Raw genomic sequence first — 26,454 nt, 5'->3', positions numbered from 1 at the left:
AAATAACAAGACGACTGTGAGACGCTATAGACTCGAGGTGTAAAAAAAAATTTTTTTTCTAATATTGCAATATGGGTATCAAATTCAAGAGCTTCTTGTGAGGATTCTAAAATGGTATATCATGACCATGTCAAAAAAAACTACAATTAGAAAAACGTTATTTATTAGTTGTCTATACAAAATACGCGAGGCGGATGACTATAGGTGCAAGCAGGTTTGTGAAGTGAAGTTATAAAATAGACTAAATTAAATAATCGGCTGAGTGCGAGTCTGAGCCGAGCGTTCCGTAGAATTTTTTGAATATTTGCTTAACCTCGGTTGGACGTATAAATTATCGTACTTTGTAATAAACGTAACAAATAAATCCAAAATTAACCATCTATCGTAACTAAAAAGTGTGAAATAAATAAATTAATTCAACAAATAAAAAAACCCGACTGCATAAAGTATAAAAAAAACTGAAAAGAAATAAAACAAGCTCAGTCCAGAAGTGTAGAAAGCAATTAGAAAACAGTCGGGACCTATTAAATAATGTAGAAGAAAATAATTGTAACCAATATCTAAGGTTGAATCACCCGCTTTTATATTGTATCTACGAAAACATCTCCTCCACTGCTATACGCCATTAAAAACTATGCTATGATACAGTGCCGGATTTACAAAAATGCCACTAAAAGGCTGTTAAATTTTTGCTTAACACTGATCTCTGAAATTCGCAACCCTACTCCCATGGACTTTCCATACAAACTTTCTACCCCTACCCTACCCTACCCTACCCTACCCCTACCCTTCCCCTACCCTACCCTACTCAACCTACTGGTAAATCCGCCACTGCTATGATGACTGATTCATTTTATAGTAACCTACCTACTCCTTGAATGTCTATTGAATGAACCATCAAATTAATACATTAGCTAAAACTTTTTGCGCATCTCCACCAGCCGCTGACTCCGCCCAAGTAACGCTGCTGTTAATAAGCAAAATATTAAAAAAAACCTCATATTCTCATTATATCCCTAATTAAGACCTTACCTTCTCGCACACACTCCGACATGTCCCAACGGCTTTATCGCAGCACGCCGATATATCTGAAATGAAAAATGTCAACAATAAGTACCGGAACGAGCGTGCTGGAGGGAACGCAACAGCTGGGCCGACACATTAAAGTGGCTGCTGCCTTAATATGCCCTTTTATACACACTGTTCCACCAAAGTAGTAATAACATTAAAAATTGTTTTTCTTTTCAGGCATAAAAACTTCAAAGTCAAATTATGTGTGGTGTTTTAAAGATGGAACGGACGTTTGTTACTGAATCACAGCTCAACGGCTAAACGAATCTAAAAACTATTTTGCTAAATCTAAAATAAATTGTGCTAAATCTAAAATTTAGCACAATTTATCGACACCGCGCCACGTAAGAAGTCCGGCGGCTGAAACCTGAAATAAAATTGATAGCGCCTTACACAAATGACAATAAGACCGCCATCACCAAATGAGCGTCGCGGCTAATCGGCCGTACAGACAGACTACTTTAGTATTTTAGTCGAGTACGAACAATTTTTGGACTTACCGCCCAAAAATTGTTCGTACTCGACAAAATACTAAAGTAGTCTGAACTATAATAGGCCTAATGGACTTGTTTCGTGGCACGGAGTATAGTCTACGGATTGTAAGTATCTGGTCTGTGGTTATTTCGTATCTCGATATTTCTACTTGACCGGGTTCAATATGTAATTTTTTTATTGCATACGACACAGACACCAAGCGACCCAATTCGTTCGAACTTTTTTCTGTCTATCTTTCAGTCAGTCAGTCAGTCTTCTTTTTAATCTTTCAATCACCGTAAAATGGATTTGAGTTAAGATAAATTCGACATATTATATTTGACTCGTTAACTAACTAACCAACTAACGTATATTTGTGTTTCCCACAGAAAATCCTGTTTATCTCGATTTTCAGAAACCGGTATTTTAACCGGCTCGTGTGCGGCCGCCCTAACATAGGCTATTATTCAACAAATTATAACGTTTCATTCATCTAAACTGTCTCACGTCGAAGTGAGTTATGGAAGCAATCAAACAATCTCGTCTAGATTATAATAAAGACTAGAAAAGATTTATGTTAAGCAATTTCAGCAAACTACAGTATTCAGTTACGTAGGTAGTGAGTAGATTAAAATTATGAAAGGTAATATATAGGTACCTATTGTACATATTTTCTTCATTAATTAACCCTTCACTGCGCGTGGTTCGACTGGCAATTCTAGGGAATTCATTGTATTTATTTTATAAATTGACATAACATGAAAAAAATTCATTATCACAACACAGAGAAAGAGAAAGGCGCATTTTTATTTTATTCTTTACCCTATTATTAAAGAAAAAATATTAAAAAATCTATTTAAAATAAATATTTTGAAGTATTACTTGTAATTTATTTCAATTTTATAGATATTTTATATTTAATTGATTTCAATGTATGCCTATTATAATAGTTAAATTCTACCTTTTGTGTTTTATTTTAATAAATAATAAGTTTACCAACTTATTTTTAATTGAGAGATTATTAACTATACATATCACAGAGAAGTAAGAAAAAACTAAAATAATGGAAATGAGGAGCGCCTTTTTTTTCTACTCTATTATTACTTAACGATAAAATATTAAAAAAATAATTAACTTCAATTTTGATACAGAGATTAATAAGACACGGATTTTTGACGTGACTTTCGAGTCACTACGACGAAGTGACTTTCGAGTCACTTTGCCGTAGCATCTACGGCCGCGCAAAAATGGCGACAGTAACGAATGACGTCATAAAGCTTTGATCTATCCCGTAAACGACTCCCGCTCACCCGTCCAAAGTGATCCGAATTAAAGAGAGTTATGCTGGCAATTAACGAGCCCTGGCTACATTAGTTTGGACTTAAAGCCCCTCAGTAGTACACCGTTTTCAACTTAAAAGTCCGTGGAAGATAAATATCTCTAAACAAACTTGTTTGTACTTAGTTATCGTAATGTAATGCAAACATAGAACTGTCTATATATTAAGTAGATACTTAGGTACTTATGCAATTGTAAAAATCTTCGCAAGATCGTCTTTGCAATGATATTTTTAAGTTTGGTAAATGTCAAAATTTTAATCTGTAGTCAGTCGTTGTGTTGTAAGTTATGGGTTACTGACTGGTAGTATACCTAGACCTACCCATAAGATTTTTTACAAGGCTTTAGGCTCGTACAAGGTTATTAATTAAAGTGTTTTTCAGATAGCATGGGTGCGGTGACAGTCGCCTGTATAACGTTCATAATACGTACTATTATCGTGAATCGCGGCAAACTTTCAAGAGTGAAACGGACTGTCACCCGCACCACTCTACATGAAACGAACTATTGGGCAGGCATTATACAAAATGGAAAAATCCTTCTTCTATACAGGTTTGTCAATCACTTATGGATACGCAAAACGGGCAACACTAAATACCACCAAATATTTGGCTGGTGGGAGGCTTCGGCCGTGGTTAGTTACCACGGGGTGTGGATTTTCATCCTCCTCCTAATAAGTTAGCCCGCTTCCATCTCAGAGTGCATCATCACTTACCATCAGGTGAGATTGTAGTCAAGGGCTAACTTATAAAGAATAAAAAAAAAACAACCAAGTGCGGGAAACGGATGAAGACGAAAACGAAAATTCCTCAGGATAAGCATATATAACAGCACGCTTCCACGCTACTAAGTGTACCTATCATTAGCAACTCATATACGACTCACTGTTGAGCGCCAGTCTCCTTTCAGAATGAGAGGGATTAGGCCAATAGTCCACCACAATTTTCCACATTTGTCCGCCTCAGTTTTAATGCGTTAGTGCCCCATCTCTAGTATAAAATATATGCTATAATTATGCATAAGTTATTACCATTTCCTAACTCAATATATAACCGATATTAGACTTCCAGTGAAAGTACTTAATGGGATAGGTAGTTTGAAACACGTTTAATACATTATGTCTTTCCCTCCAGCGCATTGCCAATGCAACTAAATTATAGGAAGCACTCCTTATAGATTGATAAGTGCAGGCCAGTTGGTCTGTGATTACATGGATTACAGTAGTCTAGGGTGGGTAGTCGCGTGATTCTATAAAGTCGCCTATAAAATATTTAGCTAATAGCCAAGGTAGCGAGGCAGGTTTGCATGCAGAATATTGATAGCCAGACATAAGGCGAGAGTTACACTTGCGTGTATTTTTACGATTTTTGATGTGACAACGTCTTATAATTCGATGGAGCCAGCTGCACACTCAAAAAAGATGACGTCATGTTCCCGCGCTCTAGGGTTGCCAACTTTTTTTACAAGAAATAAAGTATATTCTGGTCTATGAAAATTATTAAACAGTATTTTAGAAAAACGAACATTTTCTTTTGAAAAATGCGAAAATTCTATCAGTATTTTCTTATAACGTTGTCACGTTCAACTATCGTCAGTAAACCGACTTTACAGACAACCGATTTTTTCGTTGTTAACTAAATAAAAATAATTAATCTAAACTAAATAAAAATATTAAGTCCACAGTGGCTATATAGAGCGAGAGCCTGCAATAGCCTGTGGTTCTACAATAGGTAAGTAGTCAGAGGCATGCACTTCATAGATGCATAAATGCACTGCACACTAAGGATTCATTGCGAACCTGTATTTGAGGAAAAATTGTCCATTTAGTACAAGTTGTAGGACTAGTACCTACCCTAATTAAAAGCTTGTGCACACACTTATCATGGAGTTTGCACTGTGGTAGTTTTGGAATGAATAAAAAGCCGATAGCCCAGTGGACCTCTGCCTCCGATTCCGGAGGGCGTAGGTTAGAATCCGGTTCGGGGCATACGCCTCCAACTTTTCAGTTATGTCACATAAAACATATCTACCAACAACTTTATGTGCATTTTAAGAAATTAAATATCACGTGTCTCAGAGGAGAAGGAAAAACATCGTGAGGAAACCTTCATATACCTTCATATTTCTTTTAATTCTCTGCGTGTGTGAAGTCTGCCAATTATTGGGCCAGCGTGGTGGACTATTGGCGTAACCCCTCTCATTATGAGAGGAGACTCGAGCTCAGCAGTGAGCCGAATATGGGTTAATAATGAAATTTATATTCACTACTCTCTGTACCTACTGTTAGCGATATACGTGACAGCACAGTACATTGAATAATTCGTACATTTAATTCCATTCGTGTAATTTAGTTTTCGTTAGATAATTACAAATTATAATTAAATGAAACCATGTTTAAACAAATAATACATAGTGTACTTGTGACGCGAGCGGCAGATTCGTTGGAACGTAAATTAAATTTCAATTAGTTAGCTGATTGTATCCCTCCATCACACGTGAGCTTAATTAATGGACGAGATGTGATTCCATTTGTATTTACTCGTAATACCGTATTTACTATATGTTACGTTATCAACCCATATACGGCTCACTGCTGAGCTCGAGTCTCCTCTCAGAATGAGAGGGGTTAGGCCAATAGTCCACCACGCTGGCCCAATGCGGATTGGCAGACTTCACACACGCAGAGAATTAAGAAATTCTCTGGTATGCAGGTTTCCTCACGATGTTTTCTTTCACCGTTTGAGACACGTGATATTTAATTTCTTAAAATGCACACAACTGAAAAGTTGGAGGTGCATGCCCCGTACCGGATTCGAACCCACACCCTCCGGAATCGGAGGCAGAGGTCATATTCACTGGGCTATCACGACTCTTTTTACTATATGTGCACTGCAAATATTATACTACCGGACTAGTGACGGGTTAAGGTAACTTGATGGTCTAAGCTATCCTTAAATTCAAAATTCAAAATTCATTTATTTCAAATAGGCTCACTTTACAAGCTCTTTTGACACGTCAGTTGACTATTTGTAAAGATTCTACCACCGGTTTGGAAGGCAGGTTCTGCTGAGAAGATACCGGCAAGAAACTCAACAGTTGCTCTTAGTTGCTTAGTCTTGTGAGCCCCCCTATCCTTCAGTGTTAATATATAGGTAAAATATGACAATCTATACTTCTATACTAATATTATAAATGCGACAGTAAATCTGTTTGTCTGTCTGTTACTTTTTCACGGCCTTACCGTCAACCTAGTGGGCCACGTTGCCATCAATACAAATAAAAAATTAAAGTGCCTGCTGTTAGTGTTTAAAAAAACTAAATTTTCTTAAGTACTTATACTTATTTACACGAAACCAAAACACAAGGAAGCTAGTTAAAAAAATTGTTTTGTCCCGGACAAACAACCGAGCCAATCTCTGGAACGGCTGAATCGATTTTAACGGGACTTTCACTGAAAAATAGAGGAGGTTTTTGAGCTGTTTATAGATCTATGGTTCTCGCGGGATTTGTGAAATACTGAATTTCACGAAGACGAAGTCGCGAGCGACCGCTAGTTATAAATAAGAAGCTTTGGATTAAATAGACTTACCCTGGGAGTTAGCGCTTGCCAGTGTGATGGCTGCCAGTATAAGCCTTGACTTCCACCAGCTGCGACGCGATCTGTGGCGACTCGTAGACATGGTTGCATGACGTCACTCACTATAGCATCCTTCCTGCGAACAATGGCACTAGTAATAATGATGGGAGTAATGGCACCTTCGAACATATATTTCCGAAATATGGTACTGAGACGTACGGTAAGACATCACAAAGTATTTTTGATGTGAGACATCTTATAATATTATCCTCCCTTAGACCTCTTTAATCCAGCCTTCTCGCAAAATCCGTTTTTTAGTAGACCTCTACTACGTATAAACTACCTCCCTGTCAAATTTCATCTATGTACTTCAAACGGTTTTTGAGATTTCGTGATGAACGAGCTTTGCTATATTTGTAATTCTATGTTTTATCCCCTATACCTCCATGGCGCAGTGGTATGCGCGGTGGATTTACAAGAGGTCCTAGGTTCGACCCCCGGCTGGGCCGATTGAGGTTTTCTTAATTGGTCCACGTCTGGCTGGTGGAAGGCTTTGGCCGTGGCTAGTTACCACCCTACAAAGACGTACCGCCAAGCGATTTAGCGTTCTGGTACGATGTCGTGTAGAAACCGAAAGGGGTGTGGATCATCCTCCACCGAACAAGTTAGCCCGCTTCCATCTTAGATTGCACCGTCACTTACCAACAGGTGAGATTGTAATCAAGGGCTAACTTGAAAAGATTAAAAAAAAAAAATACAAGAGTAAAGCTCTTGTATTGTTGTAACAAGTTAATCTACAAAAAGGACGGTCTGCGAATGTAGAAGGTTTTAGCCCGTAGGGCGTCGATATCACATACTCAACGGTGAAGTCGGACACCGTCATCCAGGATACCTGGATGTCATCCATGAGGATTTCCTCCTACAATAAAAAAAAATCTACAAATTCATAAGACATTTAGGGGTTAAGTTGAGAATTAACAAAAACGACCAATTATTACTAATTATTTATTAGTAGGTATACTAGACAATTAGACATGAAGATAATGTCATTAAAAACAACTGTTATAGACATAATCGGTACAAATCAAAGATGATCGTTTATAAACACAATTTGCAAACATTATCTTTAATTACTCGCGACCTATAAAACACCCAATAAAGATAACTGAAGCTAGAAGGTTGGGAAACAGTATAAACAAAATTTTATCACAACATTATACTCAATTAAACAAATGACATCAAGCTCGTTGGTCTAATGAATGACGAGGTACTAGGTTCTGTTCTGTCCTGGGTCAAGTTTGATTTGTTTGAACTTTTTTTTCATCAAAGAAATTCGGAGTTAGGGAGTTTGTAGAGTTATTCCCATGCTTTGGAGAGCACATTAAGGTCGGTCCTGATCATTAGCATTAATATTTGTTACATAGTCATACTATATCACCCTAAGCCTAAGCCAGTGTTGCCAGATTTTTTTATTTGCCAAGTTGCCGAGATTCTTTCGTCGAGAGCAGGACATAGAAGTTTGTGGTTTATGTTTGTAGTTAATGTATTAAAAAATGTCACATTTAATGTAAGGAAGCTAAAACTGTATGAATTTTCATATAATTACGATAAAAGATTTTTAATAGATTTTGAAATTTTATAATCTCATTTATTTTGCAAATATCCAGACAATTTTTGCTTTTTATGTATAAATTAGTTAATATTGATCCTATTTTTTATTATTCGGGTAACCGAATGTATCATAAAAATCTATATATTCAAACCTAGCCATCGTCCCCATTATTTCCCAGCTCGGTTCAATAAAAAAGATAAACTGAGACCGACATAGTCGAAAGTGACAAAGACTCAATATTTTTTTGTTATTGAAAAATCAAATTCTAGGGAGGAAAATTCGGAGGGGGAATTTCGTATGGATTTAATGCGGTGGGTAGCAAGTAGCAGCGATAGAGATTGTTCTATCACATTATGGTGGAGGATACATTTCCAGCAGGTCCCAGGACTCGTGACCTTAGGTGTAGGTTTAAATGATCCTTTTGCTGCCGACATGTTCTCCATACCCTCACTAATTTTATAATTAATCCCTACAAAACAAGTACTGCATAAAATCACTAACACGACACACTTATATGGCAGTAAAAACGGAGCTCAACAAAGAACTAGCTGTACACAAGTCACCAATTAGTCTCTCATTATTACTATCACTGTTTTAAAAAAAGTTACACATACCTCCTCCTAATAGTATACTAGCTTACGCCGCGCGGTTTTACCCACGTGGTTCCCGTTCCCGTAGGTAAACGGGGATAATATATAGCTTATAGCCTTCCTCGATAAATGGGTTATCTAACACCGTAAGAATTTTTGAAATCTGTCCAGTAGTTCCTGGGATTAGCGCGTTCAATCAATCAAACAAACTCTTCAGCTTTATATATTAGTATAGAATTATAGATATAGATATAGATTATAATCTCCTCTTTATAATAATAAAACTATCAATGGTATTCCCGTACTCATAGTAACTCAAAACAGAAACTTAAAAAAACAATATACGGCCTAGTCGTCATCCAGACGACGCGGACGACGTAAAAATTGTTTATTTTAAGTGTCGATTTTAAGTAGCGTTACGTTCTCACGTCGTATTAATTACGAGTATTCAGTATTATACTTAAACTTTCATCGAGTAAAGTTAACGATCAAAATATAATCTAACATGAGCTTTTTTCTTAGAGCTTTTAAATTTAGTTTCGTTTGAAACTTATAAATAACTAGCGGACGCTCGCGACTTCGTCCACGTGAATATCGATGTAAGCTTTCAATCCCTAATACACCCCCTATGTTTTACTAGCGGATCTGGTCAAGCTTCGCTTTGACTTACGTACCCTTCATTCCTACCATACCCCTACCACTACCCTAACACACAGGGATGTAACACCACCAAATTTCCAATTGAAACTGTTTTACTAAGAATAACTCAGAAGAAAGAAAAGCATAATTATTTCATAGCCCGATCCAGCTCTTGAACGGATGACCTCGCAATCCGAAGACGGATTTATTTAATATTTGTACTATTTTAACAATGTTAATAAAATACAAAATATAAAATAATCCCCCCTACTGCGGGATATTTGATACCCAAGCCACCGATGGGTCCGACCTCAGAGTGAGGAAACTCACAATACGCGCCGTGTCAAGAATCATTGCCTTCTGTAACCGACCCTTAATCCTGCAGTTAACCGAAAGCTTTTTAAGGTGTTGGTTAAAGCTTGTCGCTCTATGACCATTGACTTGACGATTGTCGAAACAATAAAAGTCTACTCAATATTCCAATTGACGGTAATCTCGTAAGCAAGCTCCAAGACGAGAACATAGAACTAAATATTATTTCACAATCTAAAGTTGTTTGTCTAGCTCAAACAACACTGACCTGTCCGGTACTGAAGTACAGACTGTCCTATTTTCATATACAGAAAGTATAAATATTAAATTTTCGGTACACTCTCCGTCTTCTTTATTTGCGAAACAGAAGTTTTCACATAAATCAAAAGGTACTTCCGAACTGCAAAGTTACGGGAGTCGCACGAGGATAAAAATTTCACAGCAAGCGCAAAGTTACGACAAAGTACTGAAATTGCTCTTTGCCGGACAACTTTCAACATAACCAGCACCAGAATGGCCGTTTGCTTTTGTTTTTATTAGAAATTTTACTTTTTATATTACTTAATACCTTAGATCTGTATTTTTTTATTAATAAAATCTTGTAACACACCCCCGTGTCGTGTTTGCTTATGAAACGGCTTGACCAATTATTGTTCCCAAGTGATAGAAATATGACTTTTAGATGATAGTCCAATAATAATTATACTGAAACAAACAACAAAATCTACATTATGTAGATACTTGTATCGTGACGACGATTATACAACAATGAAATTTAGTTACCAAGATTCGTTCATCAAACTCATCAATCATCAATCACAACAAACAGATAGTAGTTGCTTGTATTTTAGAGTTAAATTAAGAACTATTTATTATGATAATATAATTTATAATTACATCGTCGAGAAAAAAAGATTCAACATTATTTACTTTACTGTAAAGGTACCAATAGTCAGAGATAAAAGTCCTATAATATTTTATCTGCCATAATATCCTTTTTGCTATATTTTATTTTCACGCAGTCAACAACCTTTGTTTTTTATCGTTATTGTTATAATCTCAATATTAACGATCTTTTGTAATGGTTTTTCAGCGAAACAAAAAAAAAAGTTTCCACATAAATCAACCGTGAGTCGGAAAATTGCGGAAATCATTAGGAAAAAAAAAATTCGCAGCGCATGTGCCATGTGCGCCCAAGTCTGACAAACTACGGAAATTGCTTTTGGCTGGAAAATACGTGTACAAAAATACCTACCTACCGCCATGTGGAATGTTATGTCAACTATTATTGTTCCGATTGTTGTTTGTTTCAGTCAATGGTCTTATAGCGAAAAGCTTCGACCAACACCTTAAGAAGCTTTCGCTTAACTGTTGGATCAAGAGTCGGATACAAAAGGCAGTGATTCTTGAGACGGCGCGTATTGTGAGGAGGTTCCTCACTCTGGAGCCCTGACCACCGGTTGCTTGGGCACTCAAATGTTCCGCAGCGGGAGGGTTAATTTTTTTTATAAATTTTTAATAATGTTTTGTATTTTATTATATTGACACTGTTAAAAATTTGAAAAAAGGAACTAATATATAAATGAGAGAATAAATACAATAAATTATGAATTAAATATACTAGCTGAACTCACTCGCGTATATAGTTCCCTTTCCCATGAGAATATGGGGATAAAATAATGCTTACATTTAGCCACTCACCATCTGATAAGCCCGTCCGATAAAACTGATCGTGTGTTGGTCGCGATTTCGCATGATGTCATTACTCATTGTCATGCACATTGCGACTAAAACACGATCAGTTTTATCGGCTGTCAAGTCGTTAGCGCTACAGGCATGTAAGATTACTTGATCGTCAGTGGCTGGCATTATCGGCTATCAAGCCGTTAAGCCTAGTTCAGACTACTTAAGTATTTTAGTCGAATACGAACGATTTTTGGGCGGTAACAAGTAGTTTAGTATGCTACTCGACTAAAATACTAAAGTAGTCCGAACTAGGCAATTTTATAAAGCAACATGGTATCTGCGATCATTACTTTCGGAGCTACAGGGATTTAAAGGGTCAGATTTGCGGCGCTGCCACGGATCTCTGAAAAACGCCCCATACAAAATACGACGATTTAATGACGTCGTAGGTGCATAATGGTCGTTATTATAATTAATTATTATTATATATAATTAATTATGAAATCAATGAATATCAAACAAAATTACTAATAACTTTGTTATTTGTGCGTTTATGTTTGTAGTTCCTGTATTGAAAAATGTCGCATTTAATATAAGGAAGTTAAAACTGTATGAATTTTCATCTAATTACGATAAAAATTTTTAATAGATTTTGAAACTTTTTAATCTTATTTATTTTGCAAATATCCAGTGAAACTTTGCTTTTTATGTATAAATTAGTTAACATTGACCTTATTTACCCAAATGTATCATAAAAATTATATTCAAACCTAGTCCTACCTACATGAAAACTCCTGAAAACTATTAAATTTGTGCTTTTTTTGCCAAGTTTTTTAACAGTCCGAAAGAACGTTATATACGAGAATCAGGCGTGTCACTTGAACCACCAACCGGAATTGAAGCTGCGTGGTGGGTTATATTATACCCACCAGTCACCACGCAGCACTGTTTTGACGGCCTCCGTGGTGCTGTGGAATGCGCGGTGGATTTACAAGACGGAGGTCCTGGGTTCGATCCCCGGCTGGGCAGATTGAGATTTTCTTAATTTGTCCAGGTCTGGCTGGTGGGAGGCTTCGGCCATGGCTAGTTACCACCCTACCGGCAAAGACGTACCGCCAAGCGATTTAGCGTTTCGGTGCGATGCCGTGTAGAAACCGAAAGGGGTGTGGATTTTCATCCTGATCCTAACAAGTTAGCCCGCTTCCATGTTAGACTGCATCATCACTTAAGAAAGAATAATTAAAAAAAAAAAAGCTCTCCAATATACGGAGTGTGGCCTGGCCCTGCTGTGGGCCAAAATAGATTTATATTGACAGGTTACTTAGATACTTCAAAAACATATTCTAGCAAACAAACAAATTAAACAACTACACTGTCGCATTTAAGTATAACGTATTATGTAGCTCCTGCAACAGTTTAATGATCAAACGTTGCAAGTAAGAACTTCTACTTACAGACAGTTTATTAACATAGGGAAGTGTTAGTTATTATCAATTTGCTCTACATTTCAGAATATTCATAGCAAAGAAAACATTCACGGGCCGTATTACTAATATCTCAGTTATTTTTGGACGAGTTCATCTCACTCCAATATATCACTTCAAAGCACACCCCGGATGCCTTATCTTTATTATTATTTACCTACCTACACTCCTCTGAAACTCCCTGATAAATAACACCACTTATACACAAATTAACTTTCAATAAACAAAATTAAAAAAAAATCAAACAAAAGTTTTTTTCTAAAAATGCACGAGTCCGTAGCAAAAAAAAATTATTTCTACGTTAAACACGATTCGCGGGCTTTTTTGTGACGTCAGAGCACAGTCTCACTCACAACCTTTCTCGCGCCAAATTGACGCGTAACTAAATGGACCGGCATAAATTCATTCAACTTCAAACACGATCTCTCGTCCTTCTCTCGCCAATGCGTCCTTGTATATCGCCGTTCCTCTCGACGGCTTCCGCTTGATGAACCCTATTGAGCTGGTTAGTCATTAATTAATTCTGCATAAGAAAATTACTTTTAATTTAAACCGAGCACAGATGTGACCGTACGGGCCATCAGTGGAGTGTTAAAGCTTTGCGGATAATATACATCGAAATCTTGTGTGGTCCTATGATATGCTTTCAATAGGGATTACACGGATTAATGAAGCTTATCGAATTTTCAAACTTAACTTTTCACGTAAACTTTTTAAACTTTAAACCACAGATAAGAATAATAGGCAGATGGAGTGCACGTCTTATGTTTAAATAAGACGTCATAAGTTTTTTAATATTATAAAACTGTACACAAAAACTAAAGAAATAAGATGGAGTATTTTTTTATTGATTATTATATTAATTGATTATTATATTATATTAATTTTATTATTAAGATAGCCGTGATAGCCCAGTGGATGTGACCTCTGCCTCCGATTCCGGAGGGTGTGGGTTCGAATCCGGTCCGGGGCATGCACCTCCAACTTTTCAATTGTGTGCATTTTAAGAAATTAAATATCACGTGTCTCAATCGGTGAAGGAAAACATCGTGAGGAAACCTGCATACCAGAGAATTATCTTAATTCTCTGCGTGTGTGAAGTCTGCCAATCCGCATTGGGCCAGCGTGGTGGACTATTGGCCTAACCCCTCTTATTCTGAGAGGAGACTCGAGCTCAGCAGTGAGCCGAATATGGGTTGATGACAGATTATATTAATTTACCTAATTGTTGTTATTGTTAAATTTTGAAATACAAATTATGAAAAAAGTTTGTTTAAGCGGATGTCAAGAAGACGCGTGACGGGGGTTTTTTTTCACCGCCGTCACCAACTCACCACGCTGCTTGTAAAGATGTATCGTCTTTGGACTTTAAACACAGAGTATGTAGGTACTTCCTACGCAGTAATGTTTTTTTTTTAAATCCTATAAATTCATTATCCGCCTATTTTAACGGCACACCAAAGGACCAGATTTCCTTTCTTAAAGGAAAGGGGATATGGGACTTAGAACCACCAAGCTGTTACAATGACGGTCTTGACTATGTCTATGTAGTATATTTTTTACGGCCTCCGTGGCGCAGTGGTATAAATGGAGGTGCTGAGTTCGATCCCCGGTTGGGCTGATTAACCCTAACGGCACAATGCTGCTTTGAAGAGAGGCTGTCAACATTAAATGCTGAAAGGTACATTCGTGAGTGCTTAGAACCTCATGTGATGCCAAACAAACTTTTTTTAATTTTTGACCGTCTATCTGTCTGTTTGTCCGGGCTAATCTCCAGAACGATTTTAATGGGACTGTCACTGGAAAATAATATTGGATGCTAATGAGCAAAATATAAATTAACATTTTATCCCACAAAATCCATGGTATTTGAAAACCTAATTTCACGCGGACGAAGTCGCTAGCATCCGCTAGTTTACAATATACACACTTATCTATTTTGTACTGCAACATATATCCTGTATCTACATATAATTCTCAATTTCAGTTATCAGCTAGTATTTATTGCAAACCAAGCCAGCCGCTCGCGAAGGCGCCCAACTCGGAAAACTATAAATTTCACTTTGCGTCGAAAAACTTCGTATCGGTTCTTGGTGCGCGTTCAGTTCGATGTAATTGATAGCGGATTTAACTTAAAATACGTTTCCTCTGCGACACTGTAATGGCGGTAAAAAATGTCTTTAAAAACGGAAAATCTGAAAACCATTCAAGTTGAACTTTTCTACTTCCCAAGTATTTTGAAGGGAAAACTTCTTTAACCGCTTTTTTTCTGATTGTGTAAGTGCCGTGATAGCCCAGTGGGTATGACCTCTGCCTCCGATTCCGGAGGGTGTGGGTTCGATTCCGGTCTGGGGCATGCACCTCCAACTTTTCAGTTGTGTGTATTTTAAGAAATTAAATATCAAGTGTCTCAATCGGTGAAGGAAAACATCGTGAGGAAACCTGCATACCTACTTAATTCTCTGCGTGTGTGAAGTCTGCCAATCCGCATTGGGCCAGCGTGGTGGACTATTGGCCTTACCCCTCTCATTCTGAGAGCTGAATATGGGTTGATGACGAAGTAGGCTCCTTATAGAACCTCGGCGACGTCACCGGGGGGTTTGGGCGAGCGCAGAAGCATCGCCTGATGGGGCCTGAAGGCAGAAGCAGAGTAGATGGGCGGAACGACTCTCTAAGGGCGTCTCCTCTGAGACTCGGACCTCGGCTTAGAGGGCCGTTTGGGAAGGATGAATCTTTAACCGCGTTTTGTATTATTTGGTAGGGAGAAATCGTACATCGGTTCGTCTCGTAACCGGCATGCTGTGCTTTGCGCCTTAGACACGTCTTATGCTAGCCACTCACCATCCGATAAGTCTACATGCCTACCGCGCTAACGGCTTGCGTCCGATAAAACTGATCGTGTGTTGGTCGCGAACGACCCGATATCATGCACATCGCGTCCTACCGTTAGCGCTGCAAGCACGTGAACTTATTGGATGATGAGTGGCTACCCTTTAAAAGTTTGTCAGACCCTGCTCCTGCGAGGCTCCTACGATAGGTAAGTAGTCAGTCAATCATGAAGTTTGGACTGTGGTGGCCTCAGAAGGTAGCAAGTCCAAACCCTAAAAAGTTCTACTATAAAGCGTAGTATTTTTATACATAAATAGCCTCAATAGCTCAACGGTAAGAGCGGTCGGACTTATCACTAAGGGGTGGTGGTTCGATCCCCGCCCCGTTGGTCTATTGTCGTACCCACTCCTAACAGTCTTTCCTAACTAGTTGGGAATGGGAATATTGGTCATATTTATATTCCTTTAAAAAAAAAAACGCTGGCCCGACATTTACATGGCCGGTTTTTTATTACAACCGATGGAGAGACTAAACGGTTTTCAGAATCAAATGCTTGTTAGCAATAGTCAGCTACCTGCTTCAAGTCAAGTGCTGTCTGGGGAACATTACCGTGAGTTCTCAATGTGCACACTTCAAAATCGATAGTGTGCCGATTCCGAGTTGAAAGTTAAACTAAAAACTCTTATTTTTTACTTAATATAGATATTATATGATTCGAATTAGAACCAATTAGATGAAGTTCTCATTTTATTTATTTATATTCTTTATAAATCAACATAAAAACAAATAAGTACAAACAATAGGTAGGTACAAGGACGGAAGCAGTATACATAGGTCCTTACTTGTGAAATTAGCCTTTTGTAAGGCAGGAACATAAAGTCGATTTATTTAAAATATAGGTAATAAAAAAAAAAATCTTTATTGACCAAAAATATATTTGGTCAATAAGATTTTATTTATTTATTAAATATATATAATAGGTAAGTATATAATAGGTATATAATAAGTAAATATATAATAGGTAAGTAATATTTTTATTTAATCAAAGTATGTACCATTGCTATCTATGCACTTTTGCCATCTTATAGGTACCTAGTTTATTACTACAAAAACCATTTGGACGGGGATCAAAAAAATCTTTGCAGGCACTTTGGGCTGCCTCATTGAATTTTTTTCTTTGCCAGAAGTTATCCAAATTTCGAAAAAAATTGAATCTGTTAGAGGTTAAGATTTTATACTATTAGATATGTTACTAGCGCGTCGAAACTGAGGCGTACAAAAGTGCCTAATTGTCTTAATTTCATGTTGTTTTGTTCAATTTACGCTTTGTCATCAACGAAGATTATCTAAACGGTTGTATGATTTTTAACATGGACCTACCTACCAACATTCTGTATTAATTAATAAAGTGATAGAGCCGTGATAGCCCAGTGGATATGACCTATGCCTCTGATTCCGGAGGATGTGGGCTCGAATCCGGTCCGGAGCATGCACCTCCAAATTTTCAGTTGTGTGAATTTTAAGAAATTAAATATCACGTGTCTCACACTGTGAAGGAAAAACATCGTGAGGAAACCTGCATACCAGATAATTTTTTCAATTACCTGCGTGTGTGAAGTCTGAAAATCCGCATTAGGCCAAGCGTGGTACCACTCGAGACTCGAGCTCAGCAGTGAGACGAATATGAGTTGATAATGATGAATAAACAGATAGGTACCTCCTTAAAAGCAAATATGTAACATAAATCAAGATAGTAGGTCACTCCCTACAGCTACTAAAGAATAAACAAAAGAAAATCGTAATTTAATACAGTTTTTATCTGAAAATTGTAACATATTGGGCTATTTATCTCTCCCCCGCTTTAGCATAGTAAGTTATTTTTATGCAAAAATATACAGCAAGTTACGGGCTCCGACAGTGACGGATGAGCGTAGCTCCGCAACGGGCCGCGAAGCTTTCCGATCTCGCCTCGCACCATTTACTTTATCGCCATTTAATTATAAGCAACTCCTTTATGTGTATTCATGTAGAACCCTTATCTTCGAGTATACTACTCGTAATAGTAGGGGAGCCCGGGATGTTAAATTTGTAGTTACTACAGCGTCTTTGAAATCGATTAGATTTGATAGATTAGATGTAAAGAATGTACTTTTTTCGCTTTCAGCGGTGGGGAGAAATTACAGACTTTAACGACAATTTTTATTACTTTGGATAACTGAAATCATCGGAAGACATAAGCGATTATTCAGGAGATTGTTTCATTCTATATAAGTAAAAAATTAACCGCGCTCGTGGCTGGATAACAGAAATATTAGGGTTTTATTTAGTAACTTTGGAACCCTCCAATTCCATTACGTTACGCTCAAATCGTCAGATTTTCGAAATGCACACCATTTAGATATCAACTTACCAACCTTATCTTAATCTGACGTGCTGCTTGAGTATTTCTGAAGTTAGTTTTTTTTTTTGGTTGCCTTAAACGTACCCACCACCGGCTCACATTTGGTGGAGGTACTCAACAACGTGCAAGGTATACTCCCTTATGTTCATCTGCCGCGCTCGAGTAACTGCAAAAATCCCCTCTTCGGCTCCTCTACTATAATATTGTATAGGAAAGATTTGTATTTTTGTATGTAACTAATAAACTAAACCGATTTGAGAAATTCTTTCACCAATAGAATTCCACGTCATCTGTGAGTGTCATAGGCTATATTTTATCCTCGTATTCTCACAAGAACGCGAACTTCGCGGGTGAAACAGCAGGCTATATGATAATGAACTCGAAAACTACTGAACCGATTTGGAAAATTCTTTCACCAACAGAATGTTAAAGCTCAAGCACAGAATACATAAATATGTAGAGGATTGACGGCCTCCGTGGCGCAGTGGTATACATAATTATGTAGAGTATTTTACGGCCTCCGTGGCGCGGTGGTATGCGCGGTGGATATACAAATCGGAGGTCCTGGGTTCGATCTCGGACTGGGCCGATTGAGGGTTTTTAATTGGTCCTGGTCTAGCTGGCGATTCAGCGTTCCGGTACGGTGTCGTACCTACTCAATGATTTTGATGATGAGAATGTCTTGTCATTTCTTTCTCATCTATTTATATAAAAATAAATCCATATATCCATAATCGTTGGTCACGCCAGCACGCGTGAACGGCTAGACCGATTTCACTACTTTTTTTGAATGTTTTTTTTTTTTTATAAAAATTTAAAAAGGGGTAGGGTAGGGTAGGGGTAATTGAAAGTTTATATTGAGTTTCAGGCAGACGAAGTCACGGGCGTCCGCTAGTATAATAAAGATGGCTGCCAATAACTTGAAGAAGTATTAATTTAATGAGTCCACGTATTACAGAATAATGTGTATAGCTTTTGCTAGTATGTAAAGAAAAGCATTAGAAAAATATAAATAGTTAAATACCCATTATGTTGGTTCAGAGACAGATTGGTTTTTGGATGCTACAATTTGTGCGTATTTGTATTTTGTATACAAAAGTATAATAAACAGGGTGAAATAAGGCCTGACCGTATATCCGTTCAATCAATCAATTTTCATTAATTTCAAATAGGCTTACTATTTCGAAATGTCAGGTATAAATACTTAAGATAATGGTGATAATAATTAGTCGAAAACTTAAAATTAAAGTTACGAGGGTTCCTAATCACTTCCTAATTTTTATTTTTTTTATTCAGAAAATAATGATGGTTAATCTTTAAATAAAAGACGTGTTTCGACAATCATTATACTACATTTTATTTTTATACTAAACACTTATTTACAAAATCTGTCCTTACAACCTTAATTCTTGTCAAATACAATGCATTTACATTCCAATGATTCTACTGATTTTAGATAAGTAATATCGTGTAGGTAATATTTAAATTACAATAAGATACAATTGCTAAACTTATTAATGATACCTACAGTTAATTTAGGTAATTTTGCTTTTAATACACCTTTTTGTAAAAAATAAGTAATAAATGTAAGAATATATAATTTTAAGAAATTCAGAAAGAAAATGGATATTCTAAAAAATAACAGAAAAACAAAATTACCCAAACAACTTCAAGTACTAAAATAAATATCTTCAAGTGCCAAAGGTATGTACAGTCGAACGAATTAATTAGTTTTAAATAAGTGATAGATTAGGAATGTACGCCCGACTGTACTTAGTGCATTACTGAAGTATTTTTTTTTCGTAAAAATGATTGCAGATGAGCAAAAAGCTATTTAAAAAAAATACTAAAATTACAACTATTTTTGTTGAAATATATATTATTATTTTAAACAGAAATAGTTAATAATGATTACTTAAAAATAAACACGAATAACAGAAAATCTATTTTTATAGTTAAATCTTCCAAACGTAAAGATAGATTGTAATTTGCCAATTCACCAAATTATGTATAGATATCAAAATATATATAGATCAAACATTATTTTGTGTATTACGGATACAATACTATAGTATTTTAAAAGTAATCTCAAATAAGGCAATTGTTTTTTATTGAATTTGTATTAAATAAATATTTATTTAAATTAAATTATTCAAATAATACTAATAATTAGTAAGCATCATTTGATTTATTAAGTTAAAGATCATTTATTTTATGTAATTATTGGAAAGTATTGGATTTACTGAAAGTGTTCTTTACAAATATCGAATGGTTGAATAAGATTATATATTTTTATGTATTAATTTGTAAAATGATAATATTTATTAAAAGATTTGTATTTAGAAACCTAATGTTTATATTAAGAACGTGTATTTTATGTATTGATTAATAAGCATACGCTAAAATTTTTGATTTTGATTTTGATTTGATTGATAAGTATAATGGGACTCACTAAAAGTTTTGTATTCAAATATCGCATATGGCATATTTTAAGTATTATTCGGTAAGCATTCTACTAAAATAATTATGTATTAAAACTCAAATATAGAATGTTTGTATTCAGTGTGCATTTGTATTCGTGTATTGTTTGCTAAGTGTGTGTCCACTGTCCTAGTATGAAGACTGCTTCTGTTAAATATTGAATGTTCATAATATGAATATAGCTTAGGATATATTTAAAGTATTATTCGGTAAGCATTTTACTAAAATAATTATGTATTCAAATTCAAATATAGAATGTTTATATTGAGTGTATATATTGTGTATTTGTATTCGTGTATTGTTTGCTAAGTATGCGTCCACTGTCCTAGTATGGAGACTGCTTCTGTTTGATGACCGCCTGGACGCACTTGGCCATGGTGGGGGACGCGCGGCTGATCGCGTCCGTCATGAAGAAGTCCTCGAGCTGCTTCAACTGTACGTCCAGTTTGCCGGACACTGGTTTTTGTAGACTCTGTAATTAAATGTATATTAGTAATATGAGACGGTCCGGGGAGTTGTGTGCACTCATTGAGGAGACTCGTGCTCAACAGTGAGCTGACTATGGGTTGTTAAGCCTTTCCCTGGTTGGTCTATCGAAAACTGATCCGTATTTTTGTTGACCGAGCATCACGCTGACACTACTGAATGAATCCAAATGAAACTTGGCAAGATTTGAGACCATAATACGAAGAAGATTATAGGACATACTGTCGTGAAAATTAAATCAGAACGGGGTGAAACAAGGGTTGAAAGTTTGTATGGAAAGTCCTTCATTTATCAAGTTACATTTGTAAAAATTGGTATGTGTACTACAAGAAAAATACTAAAAATATTGTCATTCAAGATTTCTCAAAATTTTACTTCTAAAGGTTTAAAAAGGGGTTGATGTTTTATGTTCATATAAATCTGATTGATATAGTGAGTAATTAGTAAGTAATTCACTACTAGCAGACGCACGCGACTTCGTCCGCCTTTAGACCTCCTCAATCCGGCCCTGTCACAAAATCCGTTCTTAGCGGTCTCCTATCTATAAACAACCTCCCTGCGAAATTTCATCTAATACATCAAGCGGTTTTCGAAATTTCGCTGCGCGTGTGAAGTCGTAATTTTTTAACTAGGGTATGCACTATAGATACAAAAAGGAAAATTCCTATCACAATACAGTATCGTAAGGAGTTCTCAGGGTAGGCAGTGCATTTTTGTATCTATGTTGTGCACGCCACTGGCTATAGGCTGTAATGTTACCTGCGCGAGTTGCCTCGCCTGCGCGAAGTAGTTGTTGTTCTGCACCTCGCCGTAGCAGACGAGCGCGGGGCTCAGCTCGCCCAGCCGGTCGCGCACCTCGTCCAGCGAGTCGTACGGCAGCCGCGCGCCGCACACCTCCGACAGCGCCCTGCCACACATCATCGTATGCATCGTGATACACGAATTACATGATCCAGTGGTTCATGATACACGAATTACATGATCCAGTGGTTCATGATACACGAATTACATGATGCAGTGGTTCATGACACACGAATGACATGATCCAGTGGTTCATGACACACGAATTACATGATCCAGTGGTTCATGATACACGAATTATATGATCCAGTGCTTCATGATACACGAATTATATGATCCAGTGCTACATGTTACACGAAATATGCGATTCTGTGCTTCATGATACACGAATAATATGATCCAGTGCTACATGTTATGAAATTATGCGATTCAATGCTTCATGATACACGAATTATGCGATCCAGTGCTTTATGATACACGAATCAGTGATGTATGATACAAGATCCTAGGCTTCGTGATTCACGATCCAGTGCTTCTTGAAGCACGATCCTATACTGAGTTTGTTGTGGGCTCTTCTCGGACCAAGGCGCTTTTGGAACCCTCGTAATTTTAATTTTAAGTTCTCGACTATTATTACCACCATTAGATTAAATTATGACATAATCCTGACATTTCAAAAGTGCTTGTTAATCTCTGTATCTACTAAACCGATTCTGAAAATTCATTTACCAATAAAAACGGGAGGGTTCCCTCACGGAACGGGAACTAAGTGGGCAAACCCGTGGGGCGTCGGCTAGTACCTGATAATCTTCCAGTCCTCGCGCGCCCTGCCGGGCGGCGTGACGGCGGGCAGGGTCTGCTGCGCGCGCCCCTCCGCGTTGACGTACGTGCCGCGCTTCTCCGTGTACGCCGCGCCCGGCAGCACTATGTCGGCGATGGCGGCTCCCACGTCGCCATGGTGCCCTGGTACCATATCATTTTTAACCAACTTCAAAAAAAGAAAATTTAAAAAAAAATACGTGTGATATTAAATTAAGTTTTATAAGAAATCCTTAACTTTTATTAACCATTCGCTGCCCGCGAGTATTTTATCGAAAAGCCCGTCTGCGTTGAAGAAGCCGACAGTCAGGGAATGCGGTTTTAATCTACCGTTGTGAGCCATTAAAAAAAATCTTTACATTCCTTTATCGCGCGGAGCATGATACTGTGCACGCCTATTGCCCATAGTTTACTTTATATTTTTTTACATGTCACGTAACGGATACGATGGGCGACCGGTCGTCCATTTAGGAGTCAAATGGTTAACTGATATCGATGTATTTCGGACCCTTATTCCATGTACAAAATTAATATTGTTTATATTAAATTTGATATGAGTCAACTATTGCTGGTGTCGAGATGTTAATGTTAATGACCGGGATACAAACCTTGGTAGATGACGACGCAGTCCTTGGGCAGAGACTCCCTGGTGACGACGCCCGCGTCAGCGCCCAGCAGGAACACCACCTTGGGCCCGTCCTGCAGGTGTTTGCCCACGCCCGGCTTGTACCCGATGTCCAGCGCAGCCACTTGCGACGCCGTGCGCTGCAGTACGTTCAGTACCTGAAGAACAGCCAATTTATTGAACAGAGATTGTATATTATGTTGCCCGTATTCGGCGCACGACTCTCTTCTCAGAATGAGAGGGGTTAGACCAGAGTTTCCCAAACTTTTTTGTGTCGTAGACCCTTGCCATGTTTATTATCTACTTATTTGATATTGATTTTCTGTATCCTACAACTTACACAATTTTATAAACATATATAATATTTTTTTTACTTCATAGTTACTCTTAAAATAATATATATGGTTTGATATTATAAGATTATATGATGTAAAAAATAGGTACTATCAGTGTATGTGTTATGATCCACTATCGTGGAAATCCCATTAAATGGACCCACAAATTTTTTTTCGCTGACATAGACCCCTTGCAGTTTGTCATAGACCCTAGGGGTCGATATAGACCACTTTGGGAATCACTGGGTTAGACCAATAGTCCACCACGCTGGCCCAATGCGGATTGGCAGACTTCACACACGCATAGAATTGAGAATGGCTAAATACATTAGAATGTATGTGTTCTCAGCAAAATAAATAAATGAAATGAAATGAAATGAAATTCTCTCTGGTATGCAGGTTTATCCTTTACCGTTTTGAGACACGTGATATTTAATTTCTTAAAATGTACACAACTGTAGAAGAACATTCAATTTCTTGGATATAAATGTAGATAGTATTGAATAGTTATGACAGAATCTAGAACAGATTACCATTTATTTTCGAAATTTGGATAACTTGCAAGGGACAAAATTCAACTCCAATGAGGCAGTCCAGAGCACCTACAAAGATTTTATTGATTCCCGTCCGAATGATTTATTTTAGTAAATGGATCAATGAACTACCTATAAGATGGCAAAAGTGCTTAGATGGCAATGGTAAGTACATAATTTAATTAAATAATATCGACTTTATGTTCCTCCCATACAAAACACCAAGAAGAAGAAGAAATCGTTAACTTTTATTAATTAACTAGCGGACCCGGTCAAGCTTCGCTTTGACTTATGTGCACTTCTTCCCTATCCCTACCCTACATTACCCTACTCCTACCCCTATTCTACCCCTACTCTACCCCTACCCTACCCCTACAATGATTTTATACCTATGTATATTATTTCCTTTGGAATAATCATAGACAACATAAAAAGACATTTACGCATTCGTTAACTTATAGAATAAATCTTAGAAATTGTTTTCTGAAATAGAAACTTTAATTTACACAAAATAAATTTATGAACGCACGCGTAAATTTTAATCATTTGTCAGTATTTCTGAACGCACGTATAAATGTCAATCATACTGTATTTGACAGGATAGACAACAAATGTTTGACAGGTACTAAACAATGTAACATTTGTGGAAAATTATTCATCTTTCATAATTATTTATTCGTCAAGTTTTCATTGTTTTTAGAATACATCTTGTATTCTGCTATTCTTGTTTATATTAGATATGATTTGACTACCCTTTTGCGATGTTGGAGGGGAACGGGAATAACATTCATATTTAGAACATATACAAAAATACTTTTTTTTATACCAATCAAAAACCTTACCTTCCATTCCTTATCAGCCAGTTTGTCCTGCAAACGCAGCGCCAGTTCCTGCGTGTAAGCCAGCAGAGCCGGACCCTCAGCTGACTTGAGCTGGTCCGCGCCGATGATGACGACGGGACGCTTGGCGCTCTCCAGCCGCTTCAGCGCCTCGTGGGAGGACGAGCCCGTCGCGAAGTCTTTCACGATGGACGCTGAGTCGCCGACGTGCTAAAACATCCCACTATTAAAGGCGAATGTTTGTATGGATGTTTTTTTTTTATTTTTATGTTTTTAAATATGAATTTTTCCGCATTGTAGCAGTGCATTCGTCATCAGCACTCAGAGCTCGCAGTCAATAAACAACAGCATACACAACGTGCTAAAACATCTCACTATTCAAGGCGAAAGTTTGTATAAATGTGTCCCCCAACGTTTTTTTTTTTTTTTATTTTATTCTTTACAAGTTAGCCCTTGACTACAATCTCACCTGATGGTAAGTGATGATGCAGTCTAAGATGGAAGCGGGCTAACTTGTTAGGAGGAGGATGAAAATCCACACCCCTTTCGGTTTCTACACGGCATCGTACCGGAACGCTAAATCGCTTGGCGGTACGTCTTTGCCGGTAGGGTGGTAACTAGCCACGGCCGAAGCCTCCCACCAGCCAGACCTGGACAAATTAAGAAAATCTCAATCTGCCCAGCCGGGGATCGATCCTAGGTCCTCCGTCTTGTAAATCCAGCGCGCATACCACTGCGCCACGGAGGCCGTCAAAACGTGCTAAAAACATGTAACTATTCAAGGCGAAAGTTTGCATGGCAATAATAAAATAATAATAAATAATAGAAGGACGTATCTATATGTGTTCCTCTTTCATGTATGTCATCTATTCTCGGGCCAAGGCGCGTTTGGAATCCTCGTAACTTTAATTTTAAATTATCGAATAATTATTATCACCATTATCATAAGTATAGGTAATATTATTACCTGACGTTTTGAAAGAGTTTATAAAGTAAGCCTATTTGAAATAAATTAATTTTGATTCGATTTGATTTGTTATTCAAACCACTGTTTGAATTTGACTATATTACCAGTTACCACATTTTTTTATTAGCAGTCGATGCCCCGCGTACTTCTCAATACGGGGATAAATTATTGTATATGAATCACATAAATAACGTGGCTTTCTAGTGGTAAAAGTAAAAGAATTCTCAAAATCGGTACAATATCACAAACGTTATCTCTTACAATACACATTAGTATACATTTCTGACGGCCCCCAAAAGATGGATAATTGACCCTTGGGGGTCAGTATGGTCACTAGGGAATCAGTGAGTTACAGTAAAGATTATAAGTTAATACCACTTACAATATATTCGTAGGTGAGATCAACCTTGGGTCCGATGGAGGCAATGTCGGTTTCCTTGTGTATGAACGCCTTGCGGATGCGCGCGTTCAGCAGCGGTGCCTCGAAGCGGACGTTCGTGCCGATCAGTAGCACGAAGTCGGCGTCTTCCACATCTGCAAATATACACACATTAT

The 26,454-nt window shown here is 37.3% G+C and overlaps 2 protein-coding genes across 5 annotated transcripts in view; both read right to left on the bottom strand.

Moving 5' to 3' along the window:
- The window catches only part of LOC112051889 (reversion-inducing cysteine-rich protein with Kazal motifs), a 73,061-nt gene extending 59,912 nt beyond the window's left edge, over nucleotides 1–13,149 (bottom strand). The window contains exons 1-3 of the mRNA XM_052887539.1: nucleotides 12,945–13,149; nucleotides 6,473–6,596; nucleotides 1,033–1,088 (exon numbers count right to left, since the gene is read on the bottom strand). Coding sequence (XP_052743499.1) covers nucleotides 1,033–1,088; nucleotides 6,473–6,563 — 147 coding nt within the window. The 5' untranslated portion in view covers nucleotides 6,564–6,596; nucleotides 12,945–13,149. The remainder of the gene's footprint in view (nucleotides 1–1,032; nucleotides 1,089–6,472; nucleotides 6,597–12,944) is intronic.
- Nucleotides 13,150–19,345: 6,196 nt separating this feature from the next.
- The window catches only part of LOC112052284 (NADH-ubiquinone oxidoreductase 75 kDa subunit, mitochondrial), a 52,010-nt gene continuing 44,901 nt past the window's right edge, over nucleotides 19,346–26,454 (bottom strand). For all 4 annotated transcript variants that reach the window (XM_052887343.1, XM_024091300.2, XM_024091301.2 and 1 more), the window contains exons 9-14: nucleotides 26,282–26,433; nucleotides 24,936–25,142; nucleotides 23,209–23,383; nucleotides 22,582–22,744; nucleotides 21,740–21,887; nucleotides 19,346–20,966 (exon numbers count right to left, since the gene is read on the bottom strand). In XM_052887343.1, coding sequence (XP_052743303.1) covers nucleotides 20,820–20,966; nucleotides 21,740–21,887; nucleotides 22,582–22,744; nucleotides 23,209–23,383; nucleotides 24,936–25,142; nucleotides 26,282–26,433 — 992 coding nt within the window. In that variant the 3' untranslated portion in view covers nucleotides 19,346–20,819. The remainder of the gene's footprint in view (nucleotides 20,967–21,739; nucleotides 21,888–22,581; nucleotides 22,745–23,208; nucleotides 23,384–24,935; nucleotides 25,143–26,281; nucleotides 26,434–26,454) is intronic.

Source organism: Bicyclus anynana, chromosome 19 (assembly GCF_947172395.1).
Source record: "Bicyclus anynana chromosome 19, ilBicAnyn1.1, whole genome shotgun sequence".
Classification (NCBI taxonomy): domain Eukaryota; kingdom Metazoa; phylum Arthropoda; class Insecta; order Lepidoptera; family Nymphalidae; genus Bicyclus; species Bicyclus anynana.
Note: the sequence above shows the minus strand (reverse complement) of the source record. Positions and strands in the feature narration are given on the sequence as shown.